The sequence below is a fragment of the Orcinus orca genome, chromosome 2, assembly GCF_937001465.1.
Source record: "Orcinus orca chromosome 2, mOrcOrc1.1, whole genome shotgun sequence".
Classification (NCBI taxonomy): Eukaryota; Metazoa; Chordata; class Mammalia; order Artiodactyla; family Delphinidae; genus Orcinus; species Orcinus orca.
The window spans coordinates 89,010,265-89,030,001 of NC_064560.1; the positions used below are offsets into that span (position 1 = coordinate 89,010,265).

Sequence of the window (19,737 nt, forward strand, 5' to 3'; positions counted from 1 at the left end):
TGTTGACTCCACATGCCAGCCCTACAAGGTGGACACCAGGAGCCCCGCCTAACGGTAGGAACACTGACGTTTCAAGAGGTTCAGTGACCCGATTGCGGTCTCCCTGTGGATCAGGGGCAGGTTCAGAACTGGTAACTCGGCTTGTTTCATTTGGACCAGTGATCTTTATCCAGAGGCCACATCAAGGCGTGGTCTTCTGTGGTCTCCACGCTGGCCCACCCACAGACCCACCTGTACATCAAGGCTTTGATTCCAGTGTTGGGAAGTCCTCAGACAAAGCTTTTTAAGAATTCAGTGAAACATGAGTGTCAGCGACGTGTAGACTGGGGTTTCTCAACCTGGGCACCGTTGGCGTTTGGGGGCCAGATAATTCTCTGTGGTGGGGCTGTCCTGGGCTTCCCGGGATATTAAACAGCATCCCTCGCCTTTACCTCCTAATTTCCAGTAGCACCACTTCAGTTGTGTCACCCAAAAATGTCTCCAGACACTGCCAGTGTCCCTGGGGGAGTAAAATCTGCCCTGGTTTAGAACCCTTGATGAGGGGGAGGAATTCTGGCTCCAGAGCCATTGTCTTGCTGTGTGACCTGGGGCAGCTGGGCCCTCTCTGGGCCTCCTTTTCTCCATCTGTGAAATGAGATGTTGAATGTGCTGATGGTTTGGGAGGGGGCCAGTCTGAGAGGGAGCCGATCGTTTAAGCAAGTTTCTAAATAACTGATCTTGATTTTTATGGCCTATGAAATGCCACCATTCCTGCCATCCTTGTCTGGGGAAGAGAGGCCCCTCTGACCCTTTTAATCTAAGGAAGGGCCACGCGCTTGGGTTGTGGACTCAGTGATGGGGTGGGTAAAAGGGGACTGTTTTCTGCTCCTTCCCCGACACCTCATTTTCCCCTTCCCACCACCCAGGTTTCCCAGAGAGCCCCTGTCCCTAAAAAGTCACAGTGCTGACCTTACAGGGAGACTCCCAAAATTTAACGAGCCGCCTCTGCAAGGGTAATGTGACTTTTACAGCCTGTTGAGGGGCAAAGGGAGATTTGCATAATGTTCCAAGGGGGATTAGGTGGCTGGGGGTTGCCATAGCAACGCCACAGGGATGAATTGAGAATTTTCCCTCCTGGCGGGAGTTGGCCTGTGGAGTCTGGGAAGGTGGGGGAGGGGACCAGGGGGTTATCTGAGGGGAGGGAGGGAGGGATTGGGGGGGGTTGGTGGGGTCTTCCGCGCCTGGGATGAATGGGCAGTGTTGGGAGAAGCTGTAATCTGAAAAGGCTTTCCCTGTTCCATCTACACAAGCAGGCTCTTTGAGGGCCATTCCCTGGAGTGGGGGTGGGAGGCAAGCAGAGTTTAATGTGTTTGGGAGCCAAGAAATTAAAGTGAACAAATATTTAAAGATTATTGGATCTTGTTAACAGGAAGCCCGGTGGATGGAAACTGAGAGTCTGAGAAATGAAAGTCTCGAGTCTTAGAGCCAGGGAGAGACTTGGCTGTCACCTTTCCAAGTCCCTCCCGTGGAGTGGTATCCACGCCCGTGTCCCTGTAGGGTTGCCATTGAATGCTCCCCAGGACGGGGTACTCACTTGCACACAGCACCTAATTTGTTTTTGAGAGCTCTGATTATTAACTTGGACCCAAGTCTGCCTCCTTCATGCAATGGAAGCTGAGGTCCTAGCGCAAGACACACCTGGGGCGGAAATGCAGGTCTCCAGACTTTGCGTTGCCAGCTCTTTCCAGGGTCAGTGGCCTAGATGCTTCCTCTGTTCTCCCACCCACGCCACTCCCCCGCTTCCTCACTCAGCGTCACCATTCCCAATTCCCTTACTCCCTAGACTCTTGGCAGAAAATGTCCAAGACTTCTGGTGGGCACAGAAAAGGAACGCGGGATTCCTTTCAGGGGAGCACCTGGGAAGGTCATGTCACAACTCAGGGCCCCCAGACTCCCTTGCTTTTCATCTGTCCTCGCTGGGTAAGGGCAAGTGTGTTAAATCCTCTCTGCCATCTTTACTCTGTGTGAAGGGCACGGGGACCAGTGTCACAGGCTGGCCCCAACCAGCGTCCCCTTCCTTCCCCCGGGAGACAGATCCTCAGGGTCACACCAGGGCTGGGCCTTTTTTTGTTCCGAGCCCTCCCTGCATAAAGAATTCAGCAGGCTTCCTCGGAAGCATAAATATTTAATGGCGTTGTAGTTATATATAATTTGATCAATATGTCAATGCTAAAAGGGCCTTTAAGGAGGCTCACCTATCATTGAGTGATCTGTGATGTAAACCTCCCCAGCCCCTGCAGGAGCAGGGGTCATTATCTCCCGGGCTGCCAAGTGGGTCATTTACTCCCCCCTCCTTAAAGACACCGTAGAGCTGCTCTCCCCTAGAGCCAGTGGCTGGCGGGGATGCAGCAGGGCCTGGGAACCCGGCACTGGCTTTTGCTGGAGGTCTCACACCTCCCTGTCCCTGGACTTCCTTCTCTCTGGTGATAACACGTCCCCTTGCTTTGTTTCCGAGCTCTCTGAGCTTGGTCTGAGAAGAAACTGCTTGGCAAGGAATTTCATCTCGTAGTCCAATAATTGAGGGCCTGTCAGTTTAGAATTGCCTAGGAAATGCAGTGGGAAACTTGAAGGTAAAACTGCTCGGATGCATTGTTCTGGAATCTCCCAGTATGATTGCGGGGTGACTGTGGCACCTGGCTGCCACAGCTTCCTGCTTCTGCATGGCCCCCAGCCTCTCCCTGTGCCCCTGTGATGTTAATTCAAGACAGGCAGCCTCCCTTTGAGCACCCCAGGACTCGAGTCAGAGAGCCAGGTAAAACCCCATCCAAATTCAAGAACCCTAGAGCAGACCAGGTGTCCACCCCAGACACACATGCTTCGAGAGGAGTCACCCAAGGCCCAGCCAGCGGTCCAGAGGTCACATGGCCTGTCAGATGCAGAGCTGGGGGGGGAGCACCATTTCCACGGGACTTGGGGTGTAACTCACGTCTCACGTAGGTATCTTTCCGTCAGCTCGTTTTTCTCGCACACGTCCACACACGGGACCCCAGAATCACAGCACTCTGTTCTTCCCAAGACGCTGGTTGTCCCGTGAAGAAATGCTTGTTTTAGAAGTGAAACCGGGAACCTAGGAGCGGCCCTTTGGCTGCCTCATTGCTGTTACTTCCCACTAAGTGAGACACCTTGAAGAGCCCTTGCCTGGCTGTCTTCAGCTCCCTGTGAATCACGACAAGAACCCGGACAGGAGGTGCTCGGCACCTACAGATAGGACATCACTGCTCTTGTCTGCTCTGTGACCGTTGGGCGCAGTATGGCTGATGGACACGTTCGAACGGTCTGTGCCGTGAAGACTGGTCCTGGGGGCCAAGCCCAGCCAGCCCCAGCCTAGCCCACCGCCCGGCATCCATCCGTGTCTCAAGTCGCCTTGCCTCTTCTCTGCTCATCCTTTGAACTCACGTTCTGCTCTGTTTTACTGAGCTTTCTGGAGGAATCGATGTGTCACAGAGCAACTCAGGAATGTTTAGCGTTCTCAGACTCTGAAAGATGGCTCCTGGATCTTATCATTTATTCAGTCCATCCCTCTGTTTTGCAGACGACAGAATTGAAGCCCAGAGGAGGGAAGGGATTTGCCCAAAGCCATGCAGCTAGATTGGAGGCCGAGCTGGGAGGCAACGCCAGGTCATTTCTGTGTGGCTCCGGGGTCAGAACGTGCTCTTTAAAGCGGCCAGGTTCCTCCCTCTCCTCGTTTTTATTGGGCTGAGATTAGAATGAAGTGTGCATTTTCAAGAGCTGATCGGTCCAGACGACCTGGCAGTTCAAATACTGGAGAGACGGTCTTCTGGAAGTGGCTGTCAGCTGTGACTTGAGCAGGCAGTTAAATTAAAAAAAAAAAAAAACCGAAGCCTGGCTGGGTGCTGCCGGTCAGGAGCGAGAGGTTGCTCGGGGTGTGGACCAAGGGCAGATTCCTTCTCCCTTCAGTGTCGTGGGTCAAGGCCCAACGGATGGGAACAGCAGCAAATGTGAATGCAAGGGTGTGGCTGGAGCAGCGTACTTTGAGAAAGTTCTGGCGCCCTCCGTCTACCCCAGGATGGTTAGAGGTTCTGCTCTGATGAGATGATCGCGTGAATGGGAGTCACTAAGGCGCGTGGAGCAGACTGCTCTCTGGGAAACTACACTCGCCCCCGCCCCCCTCATCTTGTGTTCCGTCACTTATTGCCTAACAGTCTGGACGGGGACACAGGGCAGGTGTACCTCCTGCGCCTAGTTGAGAGCACAGATTCCAGATGTCGCAGGATCTCTGTGCACGCTTCTCTCTCTGAGCGGCTGCTCTGTCTGCGTCGAGTAGCTTAGTTCCTTCTGAGGAACGATGTTTTTCCACCAGCAAAGCTGCCTTCTTTGAACCACACTTGAAAAGAAACTTTCAAAGGCGGCACCAGGCTCCCCAAACACCTTTTTCCAAAGGAAGCCGTCCTCCCGCAGCCTGGCACCTGCCGCCTCCCAGGTTCTCCTCCGAGGCTCTGACTCAAAGGCAGTGGCCTTTTGGGACCAAGATGGAGGAAGGATGAAGGTCCACCCCGTGAGCCCCAGCTGCCTTATTGATAACAGGGTGCCCCGAAGGCCAAAAGGAGCTTTCCAACGTAGGATCTAGTTCCGATTTGTGATTTGTGACCTGTCCCGATTGTTAAAAGTCACACGTCTTGATTCTTTTTTTCTTTCCTTTCTTGGAAGTGATGTTTAGAGCTTGTTTGAGTTGGATCAGATGCTGTTTTAACAGCTGCCCTAATCGGAAATGCTGTCAATTATTAACCCTGACAGTAGTTTTTCTTTGAAAAATACTTCTCTGAGCTCCCTCAGAATGTCAAAATTTGGCTTCTTGGTAGGAAGTCGGTTAGTGACCTTGCTTAATTGCCAGGCGTCAGTTTCCCCATCTGAAAACTGGAGATTTATAAGGAGTGCCTTCCCTGCAGGGCTCTTGTGAGCTCACACATGCAAAATGCTTGGAGCAGCTGGGTCGGCGGATGTTAGCCATTATTATTATCGTTGTTGTTAAGAGTGGTTCTGTCCGGTCGACTTTCTATTTGCGGGAGCTTCCACTCCTGCCGTCACCACCCTCAAAAAAATAAACATGAAAAGAAAAATCGTTTAGGGAACAGTTTTCCTGTTCATTCTTTGACGCACCAGCGTGCGCTGAGCCCGTTCTCAGGGTTGGATGGTCTATGTAGAGGAAACCGAGGCTCAATTCCTGCTCGCACGTGGTGGGGAGACCAGGAGGGGAGAGCTGCTCCCCGGCAGGGGACGGTCCCAGCTGGGAAGGATGGGATCGCATGCTTTCTCCACCCCCGCTTTCTCCCAGGAAAAAAAAACCCAGACACGAGGACAGGGACCAAGTGTGACACCACCCCCTTTCCTCTGCCCTCCCCCAACACTGTACAGTCCTAACTCGTGGCAGGCCAGAGTCCTTCCTGTCACTCGGGGAGGCCGCTTTTCATTAAGTCTGGGCCCCAGGAGAGAGCCTGAAGGCTGATAGCCCAGGCCTCCGGAATATTGCATATCTGTTCTGCTGGTCCTGATGTGTGGGGTTGGGAGGCAAGAACTGCTCCCTGTGGGTGGAAAGGTGAGATGAGAGGGGACTTGGTCTGAGCCCCCCACAGGGCTTCTGAGCGACCCAGCCGTGGTCACCTAGTAGCCTGGATGCCAGGCTTGAACCGGTCTTGAACCAGGCAGAGCTACGTGAAATCCCGGCAGATTTTTCCTCATAACCAGAGGATGCTGGGCTCTGGACCAGGCCGCGCAGGGGAAAGATCCCACCTGGGGGCAGCCTGTGGCCACACGTTTGCTAAAAGATGCGGGGAGAGGGAAGGTCAGCTACTTTTCATTTTGTTCCTTTACCTCCCAAGATCTTGACACTTGACCTGTTTGCTAGAGGAAGTAAGCAACAGCTGGGACTCCTTTATAACTACCCACCCCAAAAACGGTGAGAGCTGTAGTTGCTGAGCAGGCCAAAGTGATGGGGAAGGTTCCGAGCCTGCGCCTGCCTCCCTGGCTGTAGCGGGGGCAGCAGGCAGAGCCCAGCGGGCGGCTTGTGGCTGGTCTGGCTTGACCACTGCCTCACCCTGTCGATGAAGGACTTGTGCTCCTGGTTGTAGGTCAGCGCTCCGTCCGCCACTGCCCCTCCCCCAGATGCCCCCCACAGTGGGGCAGGCCCAGATCCCTGGCCAGGGGCCACTGCAATCTGAAGTCTCGAAAGATAAATGCGGGGAGGCCAGCGAGATTCTTTTGGCTCAACATTTACTGAGCACCTACTACGTACCAGGCTCTGCTATGCCAGTCATTTGAGGTAAGAAGCCTTGGACCGATGAGCTCTCTAGCAGTGAGGATGGTTTATTTTGTTTATTTCTCTTTGCTTTTTGTTTTAAATAAAACTTTCTGTTCTTATCTGGCACATAAACATGTGACAGTTGAGTGATTGTGTTGCCCTTACGGGTTTGGACTGATTTGATTGTTTCTAGAACTCCCGACGTGTACAACCCTGACTCTTATATTTTATCCCTCTTGCCCACTGTCAGTCAATTTGGGGGAAGAAAAATGAACATAAGTGAGAAAGGACCTTGTTTTGGAGTAGAACTCTTCCCACTTACCTAGATTAATAAATACAATAATTAGTAATCGTCCCAGGTTCCTTACAGTATGAATGACGGGCGTCCAGTGGGCGGAGGCCAGGGATGCTACTAAAAACACTACAATGCCCAGAACAGCCCCACGCAACAAAGAATTATCTGGCCCCAAATGTCAATAGCATTGTTGCTGACAAACCCAGTTTGTACGACAGACTGTTATACAGTGCCCTTGCTGGAATATACCCTGAATGTGCAGATGTGGCTGTGAGTCCCATGGGGCTTAGCGAGGATGATATACCCTCTCCACCCTGGAAGTTTAGAAATGTGGGGACCGTTATTGGCACTCAGTTGGTCTAGGATATGGGGGACAATCTTTCACACCAAAGACTTGTTTTACCCCAGATGCCCACAGTGGGCAAGACTGGCCCTATTCCTGAGAATCTAGAGTGTTCCAGGAGAGAGCTGTGATCTCTGATCCCCACCCAGGAGCCCCTGATGCCCTGGACAGGCGTTCTGAGTTGGAGCCTGCACCGCAGCCAGCAGCCCCAGGACATGGGACCACAGAAGCCCATCAGATTCCTGGTCCATGGCCTGTCTCTTCACAAGCCAGGGGCATCCTCATCACTCATGAGTGGCTGGGGGCTGGGGGGAGGAGGGGGTGCTGGCCCCAGGAATTCTCCTGAGGGCCAGGGTCTGTTCGTAAGCCTTCAGACAACATTGCTTTTATTTTAAGTGCACGAGGATTTCTCATCCAGAGTCATTTGACATGCAGATGATCACAGATTTTTAAAGGCTGTTGTCATGGTTTTGTCTCTGAAAGATGGCTGTGTGCTGATGAGAGCCTTGAAGCCAGCTCTGGGACCTCAGTCCTGGTGGCCTTGGGATTTAGAAGGAGATAAGAGAAGCAATTCTGAGACTTGTCTGTCTGGTCCTCGGCCTTCCTGTCTGGATTCGGTTAACCATTTAGCCCCACTGTTTTTTTCTTTTTTCTTTTTTTTCTAAACCGTTCTTCATCTGAGATGGTTTCACATGGAACACGGGTGGCAAAATCAGTTGATGTTTTTCTGAATGTGATCTTTTCTGGAGGGTTAGCAGTGGGGCAGAGAATTGTTTCTGTGGTCAACTTAGATGAAGGGCTAGGGATCCAATCGGTTACATCCCGAGCATCATGTTAGAGAAGGCAGTGCTTTATGCCCCCCAAAAGGAAGCGTCAACGGTGGGATTTCAGGCTGGGCAGCACATATAAGGGTGAGGGATCGGTCTGGTGGGAGACAGGCAGCAGTGGAAAGTGGAGGGCGAGGGAGACCCTTTAAGACACATATCGCCGGGTGTGAGGCTGGCCCCAGGGAACACTTTGGCACATGCAGCCGGGCGTCTTCCATCACCTCCTGATTTGTCTGGGAGCCTGAGAGCCTGGCTTGCTGTTGCCCTTGGGGCCACACGGCATAGCAGTTCCTTCTCACCACACTGCATTTCACTCTTGTTTGTGATGGGTTTCACCACAGTGGGCGGTGTGGAGGTGGTTCTTGTTTAGTTTTGCGTTGTTTTGATTAGGGCTTCCATCCAGAGGAGGCGAACTGGATACTCTGAACCAAACACAGAGACCACCTCTGATAGGAAATTGGAGCTCCCTGAAATGTAGGCAGCCCGGTTGGAGGGAGTTGGAAGAGATTGCTTCACGCTGTGGATTTAGCGAGGCCTCCTGGCAGGAGGCCCACCGAGGGTGGAAGGATGGAGCCCGCCGGGGGTCTGCGGTTTGGGGGGGAGCTTGTCCTTCCACCGTCTGACATTTTGGCAACTTGATTTATTGGCCTGAGCCTCACGCAGTCTCTCTTCCTTTGCAGACAGAGATTGCGAAGAGACTGAACACGATTTTAGCACAGATCATGCCTTTCCTGTCACAAGAGGTAAGCCCTTCTTTTACTGTGCCCTCCATTCCTTGCAGAGCAGCCCAGTGGCTGCCTAGGTCTCACCGGAGCCCCAGCCCCTGTCCGTTCACGTGGACTGAAGTTGACAGCCTGGGGCTTTACAGAAGCTCCTCTGGCACATCAGAGGGGCCACTTGCTCCTTCAGTGGAACCTGTTCTCTGCCCTTGCCTGAGCCCCGAGAGGAGGGTCCTGGCCTGTGGAGGGGCTAACAGTGGGCAGTGGGTACCGCTGTGCCTCCCCCCACCGCCGGCCCTACCCCATCCCAACCAGCATTCCCAGCCTCTGCTTCCCCGTGCCCCAGCTTCCACACCTGGAGACATCTAAGAGCAAGGAAGCCTGGCCAGTTAGCACCGAGGGCCAGACCCTGCAAGGAGAACCACTACCCAAAGGGGACCCCGGCCCCCAGGACAGAGTGTCCTCATCAGCGGCATGACCAAGTCAGTCACATCATCTTCTAAGCGCACTTTTGCAAGAGACTCCCGCCTGAGGCAGGGCTGGACCAGTGGGCAGTAGGAGAAAAGCATCTGCAAGGAGGCCCCGTGGTGCAGGGCAGATGGGTGGGCTGCCCGAGAGGGGCCCCTTTCCATCCAGCAGAGCTCACTCCAGCCTGGGGCAGGCCTGCCTTCCAGACCCCCGTCAGTGGCTTAGACCACCCTCGCTCCCTCCGGGATTCCTGGGTCTCTTGAGTCGCAGTAGTGACCCATACATGATTGAATTCATGTAAAAACAGGATATAGTGATGTCCTAGGAGCTTGCAACCCGTTAGGGGAGAAGCAGGTTTCACCTCAAGGCTGAAGGGAATGAATGCACTAAAAAAAAAAATGTTTTTTTAAAATAGACACTATTTTTTATAGTTTGAGGTTCACAGCAAAACTGAGTGCAAGGTACAGAGACGTCCCCTAGCCTTCCCCACTATCAACATCCCACACCAGAGTAACTGATGAACCTACATCGACACATTATCACCCAATTCCCAGCTTATAACGTTGTGCCATTTTTTTGTTGTTGTTCGTTTTCTATTTAGATAGATCCAGGGTGAGTATCTGTAGATACACGTACTTTTCCTCTGAACCCTTTGGGTGTGAGTTGCAAACACCCTGACAGCTCACAGCACTCACTGCTCCAGCTGCCTCTCCTAACAGGACACCCTCCTACGGGACTGCACTGTTGTCACCACATTTAGGAAATGAATAATCATTCAGTAGCATCTTCTAATATCCAGCCTGGATGTTAGTTTGGGGACTTATGCCTGGAAGGAAGTTTTTTTTGTCTCACATGCCTGGAAGGAAGTTTTTTTGTCTGCGTGGCGGAGGGAGACGGTCGACAAATTGCCCTCTTTGGGCTCTTTTATATTTTAACTTAAAAGTCCGGGAAGTGTGGGTTACAGAAGTAATAGGCACGCGTTGAGAAGGGTTTAAAGGGTCCCCCGTCCTCCCTGTGTCCTGCTTTGGTCAGTGGACCTCCTCTGCCTCCTGTGTCACCACCTGTCCCCTACCCCGGTGCCTCCGTGGTCGGTCGGGGAAGGCGGCCGCCTCTAACCCACACCCGCTCCCTCCAGCACCAGCAGCAGGTGGCGCAGGCGGTGGAGCGAGCCAAGCAGGTCACCATGACGGAGCTGAACGCCATCATCGGGGTACGTGGACTCCCCAATCTGCCTCTCACCGTGTGTATAGCCCTTTTATTCCTCTCACTTACCATAACCAGAGATGGACCCTGACCTTAGCTGGCCTCAAAGAATGGCAGCCCCAGGGCTCCGGCCTCTCCCAGCATCTCATGGGCTTGGACCTGCCTAGAGATCTCCCCCTGTGGCTCCCCGGTTGCCTCTCACTCCCCAAGTTAAAGCGGTGCCCGACACGACCCGATCCGCCTCGAAATTCATCAGCCCCATCCTTTCCCGGCTTTCGGTATCTCCAGCATTGAGCGGGGGGTGGACTCTGGGATCACCTTGGAGGCCAACCTGGTTTCTCCCACCTCCCCAGGGGCCTGTCCCCTCACTGGCAAAGGTCTACCCTTCTTTGGCCACCTGGGATCAGAACTGTCTCTGCTGTACTGTGATGTGAAACGTGCTGTGGCATTTGGGGCTGGGCCTTGCTGTCCCATGCGCTGAGCTGCCTGGCGGAGTCTTCATCCTGGGCCCATGTCAGGTCCAGCCAGAGCCCCTGGCTAGGTCTCCCTGATGTTCTAGAAGTCCCGTCTCACCTGGGAACAGGAAAAGATAATGCAGAGTGCTTCGTGAGGCCCATCTCTGGTCTGGCCCCTCAGTGAAAGGAGGAAGCCTGATCTCTCGCCTTTAGTGCTCCTGCCTGGCTTACATCTTTAGTGCGTTTGTGGGATTCACACAGCATCTTCCTCCTGCTTGCTGCTCTGGTATGAGGCTGCTGAAGGATATTTAAGACAAGCATCTGAGGAGAAACAGGTTTTTTAAGGGGAATTTGGGCAAGGCTCTTAGCCTCAGGGTGCACCCGTCCACCTTTGGTCCCTAAAATGAACAGGGTGGGTGAGATCACTGCTTCCCATCCACAGATGGCTGAGTCCAGGTCCCCAACGGAGCTTCTGAGCAATACATTCTAGGGCACTCACCCCAGAGTTCTTTTCCATAGGTTTGGGGTGGACCCGGAAATCTGTGTTTCTGAAGTTTTCTAGATCATTCGGAAGGGTAGTCAGGCTTGGGAAGCAGTGGACTGGTTGGCTGAGGTCCCTCTAGCCCTCTGATTGGTCCTCATGCCTCCGCTTGTTCTTAAGTACGGTCATTATTTCAAGGTGGAACTGAAGGCCTAGGATGTTCTGCTTGGTGGGTTGAATGATGACTCTGGGCTCTTCATTCTGGGGCAGAAACCTGGAGACCTGTGTTCTAGTTAAGCCTCTTCCCCAGGTGACCTCAGGCAGTCCCATCTCTTCCTCAGGCCTTAGTTTCTGCGTCTGTTACAGGAGGGGGCGGACCAGCTCATCTCTTTGGGCCAGGAACGCCGGGAGGGTGGGCTTTTGGAGTGACAGAGTGATGCTGGCGGGTACTGATCCTCCTACACAGTATTGGGACCCCGTGATGGTTACTGGGCTCTGTCCTTCCGGTCTGAGTCCCGTGGCAGCTGCTGAGAGCTGCTGGAGGACGGCCAGGGCGGGAGCAGTAGCCTCGTCTGAATCCTGACAGTGTTGATGGGGGAGGAGCCGAGAGGAGGCCAGAAAGGGGAACGGGAGCGACTGGTCACTGCTTTTAGCCAGTGAGCTTGGGAGGCAGAGACCCCAGCAGGGAAATCGTAATATGGTAAAATTCGAAGTCTCCTTGGAAACCATCTTATTAGCCCAGGGTTCTTCAGCCTCAAGACTCGTGAACTTTGAGGCCACATACTTTGTGAGGATGTGCAGTAGGGTGTTCAGCAGCAGCTCTGGCCTCCACCCACTGGATGCCAGTGGCACCCTCCCACACACAGCTGTGACACCCCAGAACGTCTCCAGACATTGCCAGATGTCCCGGCAGGGGGCAGGGGCAGTGCACGAAACGGCCCATGGTAGAGAACCACTGATCCAGCCGAGGCCCTTGCTTTACAGAGACGGGGAGTGACTCACAGATGGTCACACACCGTCCAGGAGCAACGCCAGGCCAGAGGCCCCGGGCTGGCTTTCGGCTTAGGGCTCTTCCCCCCGCCACCTCCCGTCCAGTCCGGCCCCGGTGTGGCGCCCGTGTCCTCCTCAGTGGCCAGTTCACAGCGTGGGGGCTTTGCTGAGAGTGGCAGATGAGGGCTCGGGGTGGGAAGTGCGTTCTCTGATACTTCTCCTCTCTCAGAGCCTCTTCCCTATCCGCTTTCCAGGCCCAGCCTTCCCATCCCTCCGTGGCCGCAGTGGAGTCCCTTCTCCCCCACTGTCTCCCCCCGCCCCAACTTTGGAATTAAAATCCTCTTATGAAAAATTTTTTTTTTTTTTTTAAGTTCTAAGAGAAGAGTGGAATTGGGGGAAGAAGCGCTGCTTGGATTAGCTCCACTTCCTTCAAGGAGTATTTAGGAAGCTACACGTTAGGCCAAGGCAGCTAGAGGCAGATATTGGAATTCAATTAAAGCCAACGAGTGGGGCCTGTGACCCCCATTTTCGAGGTAATTGCTTCTCCGGCTCTGAGTGAATGCGGCCGTCTCCCTGTCATTAAGAAGGCAGCCGTCTAATCAGTGCGCCTGACAGAGCCTCACAAGGCAGGAATTACGGACGGCTGAGGATGGCTCGCCCAGCCGGGGCATCCTGTGAGGGAGGAAGGAGAGGGACAGCGGGCTTGCGGCCGGGCTGACTCGGGAGAGTGATGGGAGGAGGGTGGCAGGGGGCCGGGAGGGCTGATGGCCAGAGGGCAGGAGTCCTGCCCCAGCAGGAAAGGGCGGTGAAGGGGAGGACCCAGAAGCCTTGTGGCCACCCACATGGTACTGTCCAATTTGCCCCTCTTGGGGGAGAAGTAGCCCAGCCCCCTGGTCTGGGAGTTAGTGGGGGCTTTGGGCAAGTCACTTCATTCCTCTGGCCTGTTTTCCCCATTTGTGAGAAGATGGAAAAGGGCTGGGCAAGTTTCCTTTGACGTGCCCTTTTCAGTCAGTCATCTGGGGCTCTCCTGGGCATGGGGTGGAAGGATTCTGGGTTCACATCTTGGCTCATTTCGGAGAGAGATGAGAGGTCAGGTAGACACGTCTGGCATGGGCATACCTGCAGCTAGTGGTGTGTGTTTATCACATGAATTAGAGTATTTCCAGGGCCTCCCCTCCAGGTGAGAGAGGCCAGAATCCAGCGTCAGCTTGGTGTAAGGGGAGAGGGGACAGAGGACAGAGGGGCTGACGGAAGCCCAGGCTTGCTGGCCCAGTCCGCCCACCACACACAGGGCCACGGGGAACTCAAGTGACCGTCTGGGGAAGGCAGGCCTGAAGGTGTGTGTCTGTTCGCCAGGGCCTGCCGGGACCCAGTTACTGCAGACCTGTTACACACCCCTTTTTCTTGGGTCCAAGTTATTGGGGGATCGTTGGAGGGTCAAAAGGTTCCTGAGCGTGAGGGGTGAAATATCGTCCTTTGGTCAACAGCTTGCACAAGGTCCCCCCCAAGCAGATTAGAGACCCTGTGAGCCGAAGTTACCCACCATCTTCAGAACTCGTGTTTTAGTTTGCTCAGTGCTAGTCCAAGGTCACTGAACCTGGCAGGTGGAGGGGCACGTACCTCACTGGCCCCACTGACGATCTGGCCTGCATTCCCTTGGAAATTATTAGTGGAAGATACAAGTGTTGGCTTGATTGGGTTTTTTTTTCATTTTTTTATATTGGAGTATAGTTGATCAACAACGTGTTAATGTCAGGCATACAGCAGAGTGATTCAGTTGTACGTATACATGTATCCACTCTCTTTCAGATTCTTTCCCCATTTAGGTTATTACAGAATAGTGAGCAGAGTTCCCTGTGCTGTACAGTAGGTCCCTGTTGGTGCTTACTTATTTTTTTTTTTAAATTGGGTGAGCGGGGTGAGGAAGGGGGAGGTTTTCGCTTGTTACAAAAGACACTGGGTATTTTGAAGCCAGTCCTGAGGTTCTCGCGTTCCCTCCAGGACGCCGACGAGCTGGGCTCAGTTGACTGGGAGAAGGATGGTGCGGCGAGCGGGCCTTAGAATGAACGCATCTGTTTCTCTCAGCCAGGGGGCCGGGGTAGAGAGAAGTCGTGCTGGGTTTGCGTCCTGGCTCTGGTTACTTTGGCTTAGCGGAGTTCCTTCACCTCCCCCTGAGCCTGTTCCCGTCTCTGAAATGGGGATAACGGGGTTGTTGTGAGCTCTCCAAGCTATAACAGAGCATGAAGGCACAATTCAGCCTGGAGCTGGGGGGCCACCTCCGTGGGCAGGAAGTAGAGGCTGGGGCTGCCCTCCCTCTCCTGGGAGGGCAGGGCGTCTGCATCTTATGCAGTTAGGACTCTGTCTGGAGGTCCTTGGTGGGTCTCAGCCCTGGAAATGCTTAGACAACTTCACTAGGTTTAACCCAAATCATGAACCTGAGAAGCGAAGCGTTAAATCAGGTTGCAGAGGCATGAAGTGTGGTGTGCACAGTCCAGTTACACAGACTCGGCCAGCGCGGGCCTCCCTGACAGCCTCCCGTGTAAGTGGCCGTACTTTCGGAGCCCGGGAACTGGGCATGTGGCACACGTGAGGACAGGGACACGCGTCTGCCCCACGGGACGTGTTTTTTGACAGGTTGCTGTCCCAGTGTGAAATGTTAAAGGTGGGAGGAGGGCGTGCTCACGAGGGGGCTTGCCTCCAGACGCCCCACCCCTCTTTTGGGGTTGGGGGGTGGGTGGTTGACTTCCTTTCCTATGGTGGACAGAGAAATCCTGGTCTTGGAGGGAATGGTGGAAGCCAGGGACAGGCTGCTGCAGAGTGGTGAAGCCCAGTTCCCTCCTCGGACGGTGGACTTGATCCCATTTGTCCCCAGTTGAAAACGCTGTCACCCTCCCACTCGGATGTCACTGTGTTTCTGCACATCGCCCTCTGAAAGTCACAGATATGTCACAGGGATAGAAATGCAGCCTGAGGATGGCTGTACCCTGCCTGCGACACGGGGACGGAGAGACAGGTGGATCACTGCCAGCCGGCTCCCCCTGCCCCGCTGCGGCAAAGACTTTATCTCGCTCTTTATCACAACCAGGACTGTTGTTAGCAGACCCTTGGCCCAACAAGCCCTGGCGTCTGTCCTCGCCCCAGGAGAGGAGCCTGGGAGGAGGTCGGCTCTCTGTCCCTGCTTCTTGGAGCCTGCTGGGCCGTTCCCGACTATGCCTTCCAGCCACCCAGAGCAGACCTCAGGGGGGTTTCTGGCTGTGCAGGGGGTGCTCCTGTATTTGAAGATGAGAAGTACATGGAAGCTGCCTTTCCTCTGTTGCAAAGAAGAGACACTCCTGCTTGACGGGCCAGGACTGAAAACCAACCTGTCGGTCTGGGAAGCTCAGCAGCTTTGAAAGCCACTGTCTTCCAAACAGCCACTGCAACTACAGCCTTTGTTCCAAGTTTCTGATGCTGGTTCACTGGTTCGTGTTTTGGGAAGCAGGAAGTGCCACTGATGCCCCTCTTCCCAACCAGGAGGAGGCTTGGATCTGGGCAGGTGGATGGCTTTTGGACAGAGCCACTCTGCGGACTTACTTCCCAGCCTCTCTGTGTAAACCCTTTTCCAACATTTTCATTTATTCACCCAGCAGATGTGTATTGGGCAAACATGCCAGGCCCCACTCGAGGTGCTGGGATGGATAAAACAAGGTCCTTTCTTCCTGGAGCCCACGAGTTGCCAAGATCAGAGAAAGATGCAGTTCTATTTGTGGTCCACTCATAGTTTTTGCTAATGTTTGTTGAACACCTACTTTGCCTTCACATGTCGTAACGCACGTGATCCTTGTACAACCTGAAGAGATGGGCTGCATTCTGATCCCCACTTTGCAGATGTGGAAACTGAGGCTGAGAGAGGTCCACTGTTGTCTAAGTTCTTAGAACTGATAAAAGATCGAGCGGGACATCTTCCTTAGTCTGTCTGGCTCCAGAGTCTGAGCTGTCATAACTCTCAGAAAGGAGGAACCTGTTCTGACCCGGATGATGGGGAGGGCTTCCAGGGGGCCCTTCGGCTTCGCTTCTGCTCTGGTGTCTCGGGGTCAGGCTGCAACCTGGGCCAGTGCCCACCGGCAGCTTCCGTAAACTGCCCACTAAGAGATGTCCTAAGTCTGGAGCAATGGCCGTGGGTCCCAGCCTTTCTCCCCAAACTGAGAAGTGAGCTCTCTGGGGCCAGGAGTGTGGTGTGACTGGGGGTGCCATTAATTTGGGGGTGCACCAGGTTGGCGGTTGGCGGATTAGTTGGGGAAGAGTGGGGCTCTTAATCCCTGACCTCAAACACACTCATTGCCTCTTGGAGCCTCGCGTCTGTCCAGAGCTGTGGGCCTGCATTGTGTTTTGTTGTCTGTTCATCAGTGGCCTGAGAGCCACGGTTCACACTGACAGGCGAGCTCGTCACATCTTAGCTCTTTGTCACCCCCACCAACTCTCCCTGCTTTGGGGAGGAGGGTCTTTTAGGCACATTCTTTGGCCGACGTCGGTGGGTGACAGATTTGAGTCCAGATACCACACTAGGGGTGAGACTTGGCTAGTTACTGGCTGCCCCCTCCGGCCCCTAGGTGCCAGTTTGCCATCTGTAAAATGGGCCTTCTGGCCCATTCTGCCAGGTAGTTGGAAGGGTCAGAGAAAATATTTGGAAAGGGCCCAGGCATTGATTCAGGCATTCAGTAAATTTCTGTTCCCTCCTGTTGTGCTCGTTGAGAAGAAAGATGTATGTGTACCCAAGGGCCCAGCCATTCCTAAGACATATTTCAGTCCCTATGAAGTATGCAGCCGTGGCGTAGCGTGCGCCACAGTGCCCGTGGTTCTTGACGCAATCTTGGGAATGATAAAGGGCGCTTTTTCTTGGCTGCTGGGGGAGCACAAGGGGAAGGGGGAAAAGAAGACTGATGCTAGTGCTGAGCAGAATCCTTAATTAGGGATTGTTACCCTTACTATTGATAGTAAGTGACTTAATGCACGACTAGATTTGGGAAGGGGAGGGAGCCTCGGAAGGGCCTCTGTGAAACGTTTAGCTATCGTTATGAGATCACTTAGTGAGTAACCTGCCTGAGGTCACCCAGCTAGTGAGTGCCAGGATTTGAATCCTGGTCTGTCTTGATTCCAAAGCCCCCACTCCTCCTGTTACCCTGTTCTCCACTCTGATGTCCGGTGACGTCGGCTCTCATTCCACTGGCCCCAAACTCCCTCGATCGGGACTCCTCTGCCGTGTCCTGCCTCCGCTTTGTAAGACAGGCGTGGAGTTCCTCAGGATTAGGGAGTCTTCCCCAGGGTACGGGCTCAGGGTGGGAAGCGCTGGCTGCTGACGTTTGCAGGCATGCAAGCATGAGCAAAACTGTGGCCGCTGGGAGCGTAAAAGTGGATCGCCCTCAACGGAGAGGGAGCCCCGACGACTGGCTTTTAAACGCATGCTGTATTTATCTTGGGCTTGGAAACGTGCGTTGAGAAGTTCTGTCCTGAGACTGGGGTTGGAGAGGAGGTGGAGCGTTTGCCATCATAGATCTTGTGTCTCACTTGCGGTCCATTACCAGACTTCCTCCAGCATGACAGCATGTGTGGCCTGAGCTGGGGGCAGAGGTACGGGGGGCATGTGCCCGCGGCACTTCCTGGAGGAGCGAGAGGGCTGGCCCAGGCCTCCCCGGCCCTCCCCGCTCAGCCGCGCTCACCACCAACTTCATTACAGCAACAGCAGCTCCAGGCGCAGCACCTCTCCCACGCCACGCACGGCCCCCCGGTGCAGCTGCCGCCCCACCCGTCAGGCCTCCAGCCTCCAGGGATCCCCCCGGTGACGGGGAGCAGCTCAGGGCTGCTGGCGCTTGGTGCCCTGGGCAGCCAGGCCCACCTGTCGGTGAAGGACGAGAAGAACCACCATGAACTGGATCACAGAGGTGCGGCCCGGGGCAGGGGCGGAGGGCAGAGTGCAGGGCTGGGGGCAGAGGTTTTGGAGGCCCCTCTGTGAACAGACACAGCAGATGCTGTCACCCTAGGACCAGGAGTTAGCAAAAGGCTTGGGGCCATATATTAAGATCCTGGTGCACGGAAGCCGGAGCCCCACCCCCCAATCCCTGATGTGTACCTTCTCTTCTTTGCCCTGGAAGACATCTTGTCCTTTCTTCCTGGAATACCTTCACATCTTCCTAGCCACACCTTGTCCACCCTCCAAGGGCCAGCCCCAGTCCCACCCCTGCAGGATGCCCTCCTGGCCAAGCTGAGGGTCTCTTTTCAAATTCCCATAAGAGTTCAAGAGTTGGGGGTCCCAAGACGGAGCCCTTTGTTACCGTTCTTCTGTTTCCTACCCTGGAAAGTGTTTTATCCTCACCAGGATCGTTAGTCCTCTGAGGACCATGTCCTTTGAAAAAGATACCCAGTTGGCGCTCAAGTAAAGACTCATTAGGGGACTGTCTTTAAGTAGAGGTGGTGGTGACACTGCTGCAGGGAGATGATGGGGAAGACTGGGAATGAGAACGTCCTCTACCCTTAACCCAGCCTGTCCCGCGAAGACTCCTGAAGCTGCGCTGAGAAGGGCCTCGGGAGGGCGCCTAGTTTGATCGGGAAAGGAGAGGGCCTGGCTTCCTAGCAGACCCTCTGCAAAGATTGCCACCTTGTGTGGTCTGCCCTTAGATACTAGTTTTATAGCTTTATTGAGATACAGTCGACACATACTACCCTGTTTAAGGTGCATCACGTGATGGTTTGATTTGCCCTTAGATACTTACTGGGGCACATGGCCAATGTGTTATGAGCCGGCCCTGGGCACAGGGGGCTTGGAGTGTTACCATCCTGCCTGGGCCAGGGCCATGGGGCGGTAGTAGCAGGTCGTGGGAACCAGAGACTACGTTTTTTTGCCCCTGCAGTAGGATGGTCCTCCTGGCAGAGGAAGAGGGCCTCCCCACAACAGACAGGAGGATCAGGGAGCTAGTGCTTGGCTGGGCAAATAATCAGAGGCCTCAGCTTCCTGGGGCGTCTTGGTAAAGAAACAGAGAAGAGTATTAATTAAAAAACAACACTGGGCTTCCCTGGCGGCGCAGTGGTTGAGAGTCCGCCTGCCGATGCAGAGGACACGGGTTCCTGCCCCGGTCCGGGAGGATCCCACATGCCGCGGAGCGGCTGGGCCCGTGAGCCATGGCCGCTGAGCCTTCGCGTCCGGAGCCTGTGCTCCACAACGGGAGAGGCCACAACAGTGAGAGGCCCGCATACAGCAAAACAGCACCACCAAAATACCACTCCGATAATTCCTTTAAAAAAAAAAAAATAACAATAATGTTCTCAACTCCCAGATTCTATGGCTATTTTGCGTAGCACGATCCTTCCCAAGTTTACGGCTTTAAAAACTGCTGACCAGTAATCTTGGTGCCCTTCTCCGCATGTCAGGGAGAGCTAGGCCACAGATCCCCCCCTGCTGCCCCACCGGGGCCTGGTGGCCGAGTGAAGCATTGGGATTGGGGCGGTTAATTTCCAAACTGAGAGACGTCACCTAATGGCCCTACCTTGGCTGACCTGCGGTGACCCAGAGAGCCAGGCCGCGGCCCGTTTTAGAACCCGTGAACTAGCAAAGCATAAAAGGCAACCGGACGATACTGACCTTGCTTTCTTTTTTGTTTCTTTGTTTTGGGGGACCTGACCCTCCTCCT

The 19,737-nt window shown here is 54.3% G+C and overlaps 1 protein-coding gene across 8 annotated transcripts in view; it reads left to right on the forward strand.

The window, feature by feature from the left end:
- TLE3 (TLE family member 3, transcriptional corepressor) overlaps nucleotides 1-19,737 on the forward strand; it is a 48,640-nt gene that overhangs the window by 13,170 nt on the left and 15,733 nt on the right. For 4 of the 8 annotated variants that reach the window (XM_033439971.2, XM_033439973.2, XM_033439972.2 and 1 more), the window contains exons 5-7: nucleotides 8,441-8,503; nucleotides 10,083-10,187; nucleotides 17,790-17,994. In XM_033439971.2, coding sequence (XP_033295862.1) covers nucleotides 8,441-8,503; nucleotides 10,083-10,187; nucleotides 17,790-17,994 — 373 coding nt within the window. The remainder of the gene's footprint in view (nucleotides 1-8,440; nucleotides 8,504-10,082; nucleotides 10,188-17,789; nucleotides 17,995-19,737) is intronic. The other 4 variants (XM_004276246.4, XM_012535406.3, XM_012535405.3 and 1 more) reach the window with 1 other exon arrangement.